Raw genomic sequence first — 13,983 nt, 5'->3', positions numbered from 1 at the left:
CAGTTCTGGGGTTTCATACAAATTAATTAAAAATTCTTATCAAATTGGAGTTTGAGAGGTAGGACATCAGGAAATTCAAATGAAAAGAGAATCATATTTAGCCTCAGGTTATTTAAAGAAAAGACTTAAGTTACACTGCGTAGTTTCAAACTTGTGACCCAAATGCTCTCTAGCAGTAGGAATTGCTCTCTGTGGGTGTTTTATTTCTCCTCAATCCTTGCACTCGATTCAGTTTGTTAATCAAGAAGACAGCAAACAAAATGCTTCAGTGGTGGTCACCAGGGGCCTGCAGCCAGCGTTGCATTCTCTGGGATGATGGATGTTGCTCAGAAACCTGAATCCATGCAGGGAGCTCCCCAGAAGGAGACTGACTGAAACTTCCTAATTGTCTTTTTTTTGTTGTTTTTAATTCTTTGTCTATTTACCCCCCTCGATCTGAAGATTGAATTTTGCAGTGTTTCTGCTGCTGCTTTGACTTGATGGAACACTGGGAGAAAATGCTTCCCCAGTTTCTTCCAAATCTGAAATCCCAAGTACCATTCTAGTTAGGAAATTCTTTATCCAGAGGATGCCAGCATCCCTTTGGTGGTCACCCTGCCTGTCACCAGCAGCATGATCAGATGAGAGACCAGTCCTTTTGGAGCTAAGCTGGGCTCCTGAGTTATCAAAAACAGCAACCAGAAGCCTGATTCTGGAGCTATACTCAAATCCATGGCACAAGAGAGCCCTAGTGGCATTTTTCTCCATCCTTGGAATATTTTGTGAACAAATGGTGGCAGCATCAGAACTGGACTTGGCTGTTTCCTGCACAAATAATCACATGCATTCACACAGGGGTTTGGTTTAGGTTTTTAGCAGTTCCCTCCCTCTCTGCTGCAGATCTGTTTGCTTGTACACAGCTATTTTGGTAAAATTTCCCCAAGTTAGGTATGTGTTTACTTTTTGCCTTCATCTAATCAGCAGCTCACAGGGTAAGTTGGTGTTCTATATTTAGTCCAGATATTCAGCAGGGATGATTAGGGCTGTATTAAAGCAGAGGTTTTTGGGTTTTTCCTAGGATGTCTTTCTGCTTTTTCCTTCCTGTATTGCTGCAGCTTCTGTCCTTGCTCATGTTTCTCTGTTCAACCAAGAAGTGTATGTCAGAGTATTTGTATGGCTTTCTAAACATATTTGAAATAATATGCCTCTAGAAAGTGATTGTGGTCTGTTTGCCATGAGATCAGAAGCTGCAGTCCTGATGTGAGCTGAAATATCCAATGTTTTTGGAAGATGACATAGCAGAGCTGTTTACCATATGCTACACAAGGCACAGTGATAGTGGGCTATTTTTACCTCTGCAGTTCGCAGAGGGAAAGCCAGAATACAATAATGCAATTTATGTATTCTCCTCTATTTCAAATATGGCTTTAAAGAGAGAACATGACAGCACTGTCTGAGCCAGGTCATGGGATATCAATGTAACACCAGTTATTATTTGAGCCTGGATCTCTTAACTTTGGTACAAAACTGAGGTCAAAACCAGTCAGGTGTGTGCAGTAAGAGACATAATAAGAGATTTATGAGATTCAGAGTGCAAATCACTTCAAGTTGGGCTGTTTCTGGTGACACCTTCCACTCACAGCAGTTCACAGCATCTCCCTCTGCCCCTTCTTTCATTTCCCTGGACTGAGGTCCTCTGGCAGCTGTCCACTCTTCATGTCAGGATTTCAGAGTGCCCACTGCACAGAGCAGAGCCCCGTGAGCTGACCCGGTGCCAGGCAGCAGGGCTCTGGAGACAATGCAGTTCAGTTTACACAGGGCTGGAAGCTATGGATTTAGCAGCTTGCATCAGTGCATTCATGGGAGTCTGCATTACATCCTAACTCTATTCCCTGAGCAGATTCTTAGTGCCCTGAGTGTTTTCTTGACATGAAGATGCTCTCTGAGCCAGCTAAAGCAACAACTAGTCCCATGAAGCTTGCTGTGTCTCTGCAGCTTTTGAATTTGGGAATTCAAAGCTGTTCCACTGTCTCTTGGGTGTTGAGCTGTGCCCATCTCCAAGATAAACTGTGTTCCAGGAACAAAGTCAGTGGGGTAAAGAGCCTGAGTTTAAATATTGTCCACAGAAGAAGTGTCTCAACCTGCCTGCTTCAAAAACCTGTATTTACACCCTGCCCTCTCTCTGTCTCTAGTTTGCTCTAGGTTGCATGGTTGCACCCTGGCAATGGGATGTCAGTCCCATTCAGGGAGCATAAAGGAAGAAAGGGAATCTCCCCGTTGCTGCCGCAGTGACAGCGAGTGAGAGCCCGAGCAGGAAGATGTCGACAGTCACGTCAGCCATCCAGGCTCCTCAGGGCCCCGTGAACCCGCCACCTCCAGAGGTGACAAACCCCAACAAACCCGGCCGCAAGACCAACCAGCTGCAGTACATGCAAAATGTTGTGGTGAAGACCTTGTGGAAGCATCAGTTTGCTTGGCCTTTCTACCAGCCTGTTGATGCAATTAAACTGAATTTACCGGTACGTGTGCTTCATTTTCTCAGCCTGGAAAGCTTTGTGTTGGTCAGATCAGTTTGGGGATTGCTTAGAATGGAAGTATCAATGCCTGGGGTGGTGTTGGGCTCAGCCAGTGGCTTCCTGTGCAGCAAGAGAGGCTTTGGTCCTTTAATCCAGAACAAGAAGATGACACTGCACAGCCCTGCAGCATCCCCAGGCTAATCACAGCCTGTGCAGGTGCTCCAGAGCCGCCCAGGGAGAAACTGGGTTAACAGGTGGGAACCTTTTAAAGGCCAAAATGCTCTTAAAATTAGAGACTGAAACTTTGAGCACAGTTTTAGCCAGCCCTGATAAACTTCTGTTAGTGCCAGAGGCTGCCTTTTAAAAAGAGAGGCAGAAATGCAGATTCCCAGACTGGAGGTTATGTGTTTTGGAGTCAGGTTGGTAATAATAGTAAGACTGAAAAGATACAAATTAGAAAATAAATGAATATATATTTACATTTACAATTTCCACAAAATTTGTTTTTTAGGAGGGAGGATGTGGAGAAAGCAGGGATTAGAGGGAGATGTGAACAAAACTGAATCAGATGTAACATCTTCCCTGTTTTTCCAACAGGATTATCACAAAATAATAAAAAACCCCATGGACATGGGGACGATCAAGAAGCGCCTGGAACACAACTATTACTGGAGTGCCAGTGAATGTATGCAGGATTTCAACACCATGTTTACAAACTGTTACATTTATAACAAGGTAAAAAAGATCAGAAAAGCCTTTAGAAAACACCCACCTACCCCTGTTACTGTGCACATTTAGAATGGGGCCGGCTCCGCGCCCTCCTTGCAAGGATTTGAAATGCCACTAATTGCAACCACGTTACTTGAAATGCACAAAGCTGTCTTTGTGCTGCCTCTTTCTTCCCCCAGACTAGTTACAATGGCAAATATGCCTTTTAATTATAGGTAGATTTCTGTTCTGGGATTATGCAGCAAGTTTTTACTTCTTTTATTTTCAGTTAGGAGTTTTCTGGGATGAGCTGCACTTAATGCAGTGCTCTGCAGGTGTTTTGAGGTGCTTTACTGCTGTGTTAGGCTGTTTGGCACTAAATAGTATCTGTTAGCAGCAGAAAGGAGTTCAAGAATCATAGATCTGTTCTTGGACTCAGTCTCCATAAATATGTTCATACTTACACACATTTAGATTGACTATTATTATTTTGGGTTTGGCTTGTTTGCTGTTTTGTTAGGTTGTTAAAATTCTTTGTGTTCTGTTTTCTCCAGTCATTTGTCATCATAGACCCAGACTGGAGAACAGCTGAAACAAACAAATTAATTAGTTTGAGCCACAGAATGTGTGTTTAGCCTCTTCCCTTGGACCTGCTGGCAAGCAGGGATGGACAGCTCATCCGTTCCAGTTTGCTGCTTCCACACTGCTGCACAGGATACTGGTTTATCAGGCTCCTGCTGAAGTCCTGATAATTCTCTGGATGTAGCACCCTTAGGGGCTGTAATTATTGCATGCTAGAGCAGAATAGAAGAGCAGGAGAATGGTGAGCAAGGAGGGAGAAGAGCTCATCTGTTTACTGTCAGCATTTGAATACCATAATTTATTTGAAGGGCATCAGTGTTTTCTAAGCATGATCTTCAACCTCGCTTCTTCAGATACGTGAACGATACAACAAAGGCTCATATTCTTCTTTGTGCAGCCCACAGATGACATTGTCCTCATGGCCCAAGCCCTGGAGAAGATATTTCTGCAGAAAGTTGCCCAGATGCCTCAGGAGGAGGTGGAGTTGCTACCCCCAGTTCCCAAAGGCAAAGGTCGCAAGCCCTCAGCGGGCACACAGAGCGCAGGTACGGATCCAGCAGGGACAGGAGTGTTGGGAGCTGCTCCCGTGGCCTCTCCCTCCTTCCAAACTGCTGGATTTTGCAGATGGTGAAGGCTGGGAAGGGAGAGTGTGGTCTCACAGTTAAAGCAGCGGGGAGGAAGGTGTGAGATGTCTGGGTGATGCACACTCAGGGTTTCAGGACTCCTCTGTCACAAGGCCACCCTGCATTTGTCACACCAGTGTTGCCATCTGTGACTTGCCCATCCTGGCAGCGCTTCAGTGAGGGAGGGCAGTGCTGCTGCTTCTCTATGCAGAGAAGAAACCAAGGCAAGAAAAAACAAGGTAGTCAGAAATGCCAGTCTGCTGCCAGTGCCAGACCATGGCATGGAAAGTCTTTACAGAGTTGGGTTTACACAGCTCACCCTGGGTCCTAGCAGAAATCTGACACAGCAGACTTGGACTCTAATTTTGCTAATTCCCTAAACCCTGTATATTTTTCTTTTGCACACATGCTTACAACATCATAAAATTAAAGGATTTATTAAGCCATTGCAAAAGGCTGTGTAGATCATTACATATCAGTGGAAATTAAATTCAGTTCAGCTTACCTAGAATTGATTTTAAATGGATTTAGGACTAAAATCTCCAAGCATGGTAAAACAGTTCATAAAGGACCTTGTGTGGGCTGAATTAAATTATTGTAGTTTGTTTTTTTTTTCCTCTAAACAAGGTCTAATTGTTGCTCTGGGAAAGTCAATTGTTCTTCTGTTTTGCCACATTTCAGGTGCTAAATGGAGCTATAAGTCTATCCAAGCTCAGAGAAATTAATGATGATTTATCTTTTCAACATCCTTTGATAAAACATAGAAGGGAGGATTGCTGCTTTGGTTATTAAGTAGTAGGTTCATCCCCCTTAATGTTACACCAGTAGGCAGGTTTTTAGCAGTGCAGGTGCAGCATCAGGAGGCGTAAACTCTACTGAGGATCATAAAATCTGAAGTTGGAAGGGACCCACAGGAGTAACTGAGCCCAGCTCCTGTCCCTGCAAGAGTCCCACCCTGTGCCCTTGTGGGAAATCTGAAGTGCTTTGGACTCCTGGCTGCTCAGGTGGCTCGGGGCAGTGGTTGTTGTTGTTTGCATGGTACAAACACCTTCCACTGTTCCATGTCCTGCTCTTTAGCTGAGCTCAGTGCAGCTCTGGGAGCATCCAAGGGGTGAAGACTGTCCCAGAGCAACACACACTGCGTGTGAAAAGCTGGAATTATTTTGTACAAGGACTTAGATCAGCGATTCTTTACTTTTGTTGTACCCTGGGTGTAACAGCACTGAGTAAATCACCCTGTGTCCTCTGTGCTCTCCCTGGGATCCCTGTGCCAAGCCCAGCAGCACCAGTTTGCTCCCAGTTTGCTCCTCCCTGTAACCAGCAGCGCCTTTCCCCTCTCGTTTGAAAGGAGCGCAGCAAGCCGTGGCCGTGTCTTCCGTGTCCCCACCGGCCCCGTTCCAGAGCGTCCCTCCAGCCGTGTCTCAGACGCCCGTCATCGCCGCCACCCCCGTGCCAACCATCACCGCCAATGTCCCTCCTGTCGCCGCCCCTGCCGCCGCCGCCCCGCCGCCGCCCGCCGCCCCCATCATGCCCGTGGTGCCTCCCACGCCGCCGGTCGTCAAGGTAAACCCGGGCAGCTCCTCGGAGAGACAGCGCTGCTGAGCAGGGCTGCACTGCCTGCCCTCGCTGCTGGCTCCCCGCCCTCCTGCTTTCAGCGCTGGTTCTTGAGTTGGACAGGGTTGAGAGCAATTCTGCCAGTTCTCACACGGTGCGGCCGAGGTGGTGGCACCTGGGCTTGCTGCAGCGCAGTTCCAGCCTCTCCTTTCGCAGCCTTCCCCTGTGCAGCTCCTCCAGGGCTCTTGGAATTCTGTATTTTGCACCAAATAGCTCAAAGCATCTCTTCCCTGTCTCACTGAGCTCCTGGTTTTACTGGGGCTGTTCTTTTTAGGTTTGCAGCTCAGAGCATTTCTTCCCTGTCTCACCGAGTTCCTGATTTTACTGGGGCTGTTCTTTTTAGGTTTGCAGCTCAGAGCATCTCTTCCCTCTCTCACTGAGCTCCTGGTTGTACTGGGGTTGTTCCTTTAAGCTTTGCAGCTCAGAGCATCTCTTCCCTGTCTCACTGAGCTCCTGGTTTTACTGGGGCTGTTCCTTTAAGGTTTGCATTAGGAATGTTCCTCTCTGCTTTCAACCAGTTCAAGACAAGCCTGTCACTCCAGTTGGAGGAGACTGATGTTGCCTGCAGGTTTTGGGTGCATTAGTTCTGTCTTCCTTACTGAGTAATCCTTTGGGAGTTGTCACTGGTGTTTTGCTATTTATTATGTTAATTTATGGGTAAATGAAGACATTATCTAAATAATTGAAATTTTCTTAGCAAGCTGTGTATTGCTTTAAAAATGATGAAAGCATAGCTCAGAGAAAGCTGGAGGTGTTTTTATCTAAACTGTGGAATTAACTGCAACAGCTTTGGTTGTGAGGTTGCTTGGACCAGCAGAGGCACAGAATTGTTTTACTTTTTAACCCAATAGTTTAGGAATTGCTAGAGAAATTGTAATTCAGATCTTGCAGCTAAGCTGTCCTCCTCAGAAACCTGTCTCGTATATCAGTTTCTGTCCAAATAACTTGCTTCTGAAAATCAATTTCATTTTAAAACTCAGGGATGAACCCAGAAGTGAGTTTGCCAAATACACTCTGCAAAATTAATTCTGCTTGGGATTTACTTAAGATTTCCCGTAGATTTCTCTCAGGAACTTTTTCCTCCCTATCTCCCTCTCTGGAGAAATAAATCCTTCGTAGGACCACGAGAGAGCTGACTGGACAGTCACAGCTTGAATTTATGGGAGAGGGTTTGTTTGCTGAAGGCAAAACCTACCTTAGCACACCTACTAAAGACAGGAGAGGGAGAGCTCATGGGTCTTTGGTGATTAATATGCTTTGGTTCAGAACTTACAGCCTGATCCTGCCACTGGGGACTGAGACATGTGGTTCAGTTACTGACACTTGCTCAGTCCTGAGCTGCAGTAACCGACTGGGCACCCTCCTTTCCCTTGGCAAACACGAGGTGAGATCCTGCCTTCCATCTCAGGGAAACATCCCATTCTGCAGGGATTCTGCATCCCATTCTCCAACCCAGGCCCATCCCATTCTGCAGCCTGGCTGGGCTGGGTTGGAGCCTTGCAGATGGTTGCTTACCCTGGCCCAGGTGATGTGCAGTGTTACAGCCATTGTGTGTTTGAGTCTCTAGTCACAAATCCCATTTATCCCAGTGAAATAACTGGGCTTTTTTCTACCAGAGCACAGGCAAAACTAAGGCTGAGCCGTGCTGGGGTTTCTGCTGGGTGTGTGCTCACAGAGCCTGTCCCTCTGCTGTTTCAGAAAAAGGGAGTGAAGCGGAAAGCAGACACCACCACCCCCACCACGTCTGCCATCACCGCCAGCAGGAGCGAGTCCCCCACGCCCCTGTCGGACCCCAAACAGGCCAAAATCATCGCGCGCAGGGAGAGCGGCGGCCGCCCCATCAAACCACCAAAGAAAGACCTGGAGGACGGAGAGGTCCCTCAGCACGCGGGCAAGAAGGGCAAACTCTCTGAGCACCTCAAGTACTGTGACAGCATCCTCAAGGAGATGCTCTCCAAGAAGCACGCAGCCTATGCATGGCCCTTTTACAAGCCCGTGGATGCAGAGGCCTTGGAATTACATGACTATCACGATATTATCAAACACCCCATGGATCTCAGTACTGTGAAAGTACGTCCTCATTTATCAACTCTTCTTTGCAGGGGTCTCTCTGGTTGCAGAGGATTGGTTCCTTTGTGGGAGGGGGAAGGGGAAAGGGTGGAAACAGAACCTGTTTGGAAACCAGCTGGATATTTTTATATTTTATTCCCTTTCCCTCTCCCTTTTCTGCCATAACCTAGGACAGCTTTTTTTTTTTTCCTGCCCTACAAAGCAGATGATGTACACAAAGCAAAGTACAATGACATCCTCTCCTCTTTGTGGATAGTCCAGGTATTTAAGTGGTGTTCTTAGGATTGTGTTGCACTCTGAGAGGAGGAGGTGCTTTATTTCCTAGGATTCAATTGATGGTGTCCCATTTCCAGAAGCTGCTGCCTACCTACCTGGTGGTGGCAGATAGGCTTACACTGAGCAATTCAACTGGAATGTGATGGCACTCAGGGAGATGTGTGATGGTTTTGTGGTTCATGCTTGGCTCCTCAAGAGTTTAGCTTTGTACAGTCCAGTATTCTTGTTTCTCCTAGTAGGTTTGGAAGTTTGCTGAATCCCTCCATGAAGCAAAGCTGTGTCTTTGTAGTTCCCATCTTGTGAGCCAGGCTCTGGATTCTGTGTTGATGGAGGGGAGGCTTCCACGTGCAGGAGGTGAAGATGTTGTTGCTGGCTTTCACTGGCATTGCCAGAAGGGTTTTACTGCCAGCTGAGCCAGTGCCTGGGATTGTCTGAGTGCCCAGGTGACAAAAGGGCAGCTGTGGTTGTGCTTCCTGTCCTGTTCCTTGGCAGATCCTGTGTGGTACCCGGGAGCAGCGTGTCACACTCTGGTGTGCCATGCATCCACCCTAGGGATGCTCTGGGTCTCCAGAGATACCTGCAGCCTGCTAGTTGAAGCCCCAGGTGTTTGCAGGAAGATTAGAGATGGACAGAGTGAAATCCTGACCCTCTCAAACTGGTATTTCCATGTGAGCTTAGGTGATTTCTTATTGCAAGAGATCCCTGTGCTGTTTTCTGAAAAATCTAGGTGCAAAGCTGTGATTTCTTGGGTTGGTGACTTCTCATACTTAAGCATCTTTAAGGCCCTGACTTCATTCTTTAAAATTGTACACCTCTGCCCCTTTCTGGCAAGTGCAGGTGATATCCTCCCTCTGCACCTGACTAGTGTAGTGTAGAAAATTGGAGACAGGTTGATGACAAACCCAGTGGAGTCTTTTACACCTAAAGACTCTGGGTTTCTCATTCCACATGGCAGTATTTCTCTTAATAAAGCTGTTTGAAGTGCTGTCTGGTATTGTTTTTTTATGGAGTGTTTTATTGTCATTGCTCTTGGCCTGTAGATCATGGTGTGACTTCTCAGAGATGCAGCTCGTAATACCTTCACTGCATGGAACAGAAACCTGCCATTTGCAGGGAGTGTCATTTTCCAGTGTCAGGGACTTCCTCTGTGGCTCTGAAAGGTTTTTAGATTTAATTCTGCCCAAGTGACAATGGCTGTGATAAAGCAGCACAGCTAAGGGCCTCCAAAGTAACCTGGGAGGAATTATGTGAAAAAGTAAAACACAAGCATTGCTGCAGCTGTAACACATCTTGTCTCTTTGCTTCTGAGGCTGTGTTAGGTTTGATTTTCCTCAGAGAATATCCTTCATGTCCAGGAGCATTTTTTTCCCTGGCAGAGGTGTCTCCAGGAGGATTTGGAGGTTGTTTTCTCTGTGTGTGGTGGAGGAGGCAGGTTGGCTGTTGTCACTGTGCCAGGGACAGGTGAGATGGAGGGGCTGTAGCTGGGCTTGTTGCAGCCAGGAAGGAGCAGAGGGATGTGCTGGAGCTTGGACTGAGAATGGGAGCAGCTGAAGGGACAGGATCTGTGAGCTCATCTCCACCTCAATCCTCTTTATCACAGCCAAGGAAAGAGCAGAACTGCTGGGAGTAGGACAGGATGGAAGTGTGAGGAGAGAGAGGCAGCAGCTCTAATTCCCTGTGAGGAGTGGGATGCACTGAGGCTGCAGCTGCTGCTGCCCTGTCCCCAGGCAGGCAGGGACCACTTGCACAACATCTCTGTCCCCCTCTGTGGTGCTGGGGGACCTGGAGCTCCTCTCCTGCTCCATCCTCCGGCTGCCAGGCCCCAGCAGTGACATGGATGTCTCTGCCTTTGTTTTACTCAGTGGTGAACAAGTAACAAGCCTAACTGTGCAAGAGGATTTCCACAAGATGTTTGCTTTTGGAATAAAGCACTTCCTCCAGGGATGTAACTCTGCTCACTCCTTAATTTTCCTGCAGTGAACTGCTGTAGTTTCAGAGCTGCTGAGTTCAGGGTCTTAAAAGTGAGGAGACATTTTTTGGAGGAGACATTCTGTGTCCTCTGTGGGCAGGACAAGACTTACCTTAGAGCAAGGGACATGTTAGACATGAGGAAACAAATTTATGAACAGTAAAGATGATTAAACAATTGATTGAGGGGAAAAATGAGATTGCTGTGGCAGATGCTGTCTGTGGGACAGAGGATGGGTGACTGACTCCTGATTTCCAGTTGTAAATGTAATCACTTTTTTTGGTAAGCAGCTGGATATCTCCAAGTATATTTATAACAAAATATTTCAGCCCCCTATTTTAAAATGCTTTTCTTTCTTTTATTAAGCTAATTATTCTTTATAAGAAAACAAAACAAAAATTCATAGCTTAAAACTGTAGGGCTAGAAAACTGTTGAGTTTGGATGAAAAGCAAAGCCTCAGACACTGGAATGTATTTCACAGGCAGTAATCAGGCCCTGAGTATGCCAAACAAATATAAAAAGGCCTTTCATGCAGTAAGATGTATTTTAAAATAAACGGGCCCTTTGGTTTGAACATATGTTTTGCTTTGGAATTGGCCCGAGAGGCTTTTCAGACAGGAGCGCCACAAACTTTATTTCCCTTTGTGCCTTTGTGCTGTGGTTCCAGGCTGGCTCCTGGTTCATTCACCAGGAAAATGAGGTCTCCTGACAAAAGTTTGACAGATTCTGACTGCAGCACAGCAGGGAGTGAGGCTGCAGGGGTGTCACCCTGCATCAGGTCCCTCAGAAGCTGAATCCCTGGAGGTGAAATTCTGCCCTTTTCACCACAAAAACTCCAGGAGTCATTGCAGTGTTTTAAGACAGAAGGTCTGGCATAGCTGTGAAATTTCTGTAGTTCTGTGAAAAATGGGAATTTTGTTTGTGTTAGGAGTGGGTGCCAGACCCTGAGCATCCCTGATTGCTGTTGGGATGGGGGATGTCTGTGTGTCTGTCCCCATCATGTCCCCAGCCTGCCTGCCAGTCAACCCTTCCCTTCTCTGGGGACACAGGTGCCCAAGACATACAAAAGGGAAGCCTGTAAGCACTTGGCAAATAGAGAATTTCTTTAAACCCAGGTCTTTTAAATGCAAATGCAACTTGGTGTTAGCTTCTGGTTCCTTTCAGCAGGAGTAATTGGAGCTAAGGTTTTATACATAGTAGTAATATATGCATAAAATCAATTAAGTGCTAGGAATGCTATAAACTGCTCTCTAAACCCAAGTGATGGAGTCCCAAACAGCAAGAGAAATGGCTGGAAGTGAGAGCTGAAAAATAAGAGAAAGGAACAAGGTACAAATATTTGACATTTATCCTCACTACTCTAGGAAATAACATTATGAGTAGGTTCATAAGGGGTGAAGCCTGTATCCCTTTCTATCAGTTGGACTTTTAAATTAAGAGTGGGAGTTGTAGTTTAACTGTAAATGCCTATTTTGCCGTAGGAATTGCAGAGCAAACCTCCTGCCCTCTGTTAGCAGGAAGTCAGTTAGATTTTCGTGATCTTTTCTGCCCTTTCAGATTTACAAGGCAAATATATCCAAGCATACATAGAAATGCACACTTCGGGTACTCCTGTAATTGTAACTTGCTTGCTGACTCTTGCCCTTTCCATCCATGATCCTTGTTTTTATTAGCTCCTGATCCATTCTTCTAAATGATTTTTCTAATGGTTTCTAAATGTTTTCTGATAGAATGTGGCCCCTGACAGATTTGTATTCTACTACTTAGAAAAGAAAGCCATTTAAGAATCTTAGTGTTTGAACTGCTATCAAATATCAGCTTCCTTGGTTGCCTGGTGTTTGTTTGCTTGCTTGACAAAGCAGAAACTCTGAAAGTTGTTTAGGAACCAATAACCCAAATCAAACTTCCATTCTCTTAGATGGGATTTTTGAGGCTGTTCTGAGGTTCTCATGTCCTCCATGCAATTGCTACAAATGCCTTTTGCTTATGGCTTTTTTTTTTATCTTTCTCCTTTCCCTTTGGCTTGTTTATTTGCAGAAAAAGATGGACAGTCGGGAGTACCAGGATGCACAAGGTTTTGCAGCAGATATCCGGTTAATGTTCTCTAATTGTTACAAGTACAATCCTCCAGACCACGAGGTGGTGGCCATGGCCAGGAAGCTCCAGGTAAAGGTTTTTGCAGATGCATCTGCCAGAGTATTTTCAGTTCAGGCACAAGGTGAGGTCCAGGTGTGGATCTGCTCTTGGCACCAACAAGGGAGATTCCTCCAGCCCTTGGAAAGAGCCTTGTGCTCTCTGCAGGACTCTGTGCTGTTCACATGGCATGGACCCAATGCCACGTTCAGCTCCTAAAATATTCTAATCCTTGGTTTTAAAGCAGTTAGAGAATTTTCTTGGGCTTTCCAGACGGGCAAGGATATTCTGTATATTATTATTTACTTGTAATGCACAAAGACCCTGCCCCTGATGTATATAAGTGACAGGAGCGAGCTGTTTGTGGCCGAGGCTCCTTTGGTCACCACTTTTCCTCCTTTTTGCAGGATGTCTTTGAGATGAGGTTTGCAAAAATGCCCGATGAGCCTGCAGAGGCCCCCACTCCACCTCCCCCGACAGCGCCAGTGGTGAGCAAAAGCACAGAGAGCAGCCACAGCAGCGAGGAGAGCTCCTCCGACTCGGACAGCTCCGACTCCGAGGAGGAGCGGGCGACTCGGCTGGCCGAGCTGCAGGAGCAGGTACTGCACCATCCCATCTCCGTGTCCATGCATTAGACAGAGCACAGCAGCAGGAATTGTGTCCTAAAAAATCCCACCTAGGCTGGCATGCAGGGAAACATTCCCAGCCGAAGGGGAAAAGCATCCAGCTGTACCATCAGTTTGATGTAACAGTAATCTTTGTTTTTCTCAGTGCTGATACTCTTTCCTTCTGGGATCCCAGAGTATAAACTGCTTGATTTTTGACTTTAGGATATACTTAGACCTTGGGATCTAGAGGGGAGGGTTTGTGGAGGCAGCAGTCACCTTGCCTTGATGATTTTTCCCCTGTTTCTCCCAGCTGAAAGCCGTCCATGAGCAGCTGGCTGCACTGTCCCAAGCGCCAGTGAACAAACCAAAGAAAAAAAAAGAGAAGAAGGAGAAAGAGAAGAAAAAGAAAGATAAAGAAAAGGAAAAAGAAAAGCACAAAGTCAAAGCTGAGGAGGAGAAGAAACCCAAGGTGGCTCAACCACCAAAACAAACCCAACAGAAGAAAGCCCCAGCTAAGAAAGCGAACAGCACAACCACAGCTAACAGGTGAGAGCCAAGGTGCCTTGAGGGGGAGAGCCAAGAGCTTCCAGCTCTGTCCTTAATTCCTGGAGAAGCTCAGTAGTTGTTAATTTGCTGCTGAATACTGTTCCCATTCCCAGACAACTCCAGGGAGTCTTTAACTTGGAGCTGGCAGTGGAACCATTGTGTTTTCACTGTCCAGCTCTTTGAATCCCTGCCTGATTGCTCTCAGATAAGGTTTTGGGGGTTGCCTTTTGTGCAGCCACCAAGAATGTGCTATTTCATGGCTGCCCCCCTGCTGCTCCTTGGGCTCGCTGTCACACTTCACAGGGCTAAAATATAATAGGAACACAACAGCTGATCTCAGGCTGCTGAACTTTTTCAG

General features: G+C 46.4%; 1 protein-coding gene across 1 annotated transcript in view; it reads left to right on the top strand.

Annotated features, from left to right (window-relative positions):
• Positions 1-13,983, top strand: part of BRD3 (bromodomain containing 3) — a 36,141-nt gene that overhangs the window by 13,780 nt on the left and 8,378 nt on the right. Inside the window, exons 2-9 of the mRNA XM_063410187.1 lie at positions 2,172-2,498; positions 3,093-3,230; positions 4,183-4,330; positions 5,757-5,971; positions 7,721-8,092; positions 12,376-12,504; positions 12,879-13,070; positions 13,390-13,625. Of these exons, the coding sequence (XP_063266257.1) occupies positions 2,298-2,498; positions 3,093-3,230; positions 4,183-4,330; positions 5,757-5,971; positions 7,721-8,092; positions 12,376-12,504; positions 12,879-13,070; positions 13,390-13,625 (1,631 nt within the window). The 5' untranslated portion in view covers positions 2,172-2,297. The remainder of the gene's footprint in view (positions 1-2,171; positions 2,499-3,092; positions 3,231-4,182; positions 4,331-5,756; positions 5,972-7,720; positions 8,093-12,375; positions 12,505-12,878; positions 13,071-13,389; positions 13,626-13,983) is intronic.

This window comes from Prinia subflava, chromosome 12 (assembly GCF_021018805.1).
Source record: "Prinia subflava isolate CZ2003 ecotype Zambia chromosome 12, Cam_Psub_1.2, whole genome shotgun sequence".
NCBI classification, from domain to species: Eukaryota; Metazoa; Chordata; class Aves; order Passeriformes; family Cisticolidae; genus Prinia; species Prinia subflava.
Note: the sequence above shows the minus strand (reverse complement) of the source record. Positions and strands in the feature narration are given on the sequence as shown.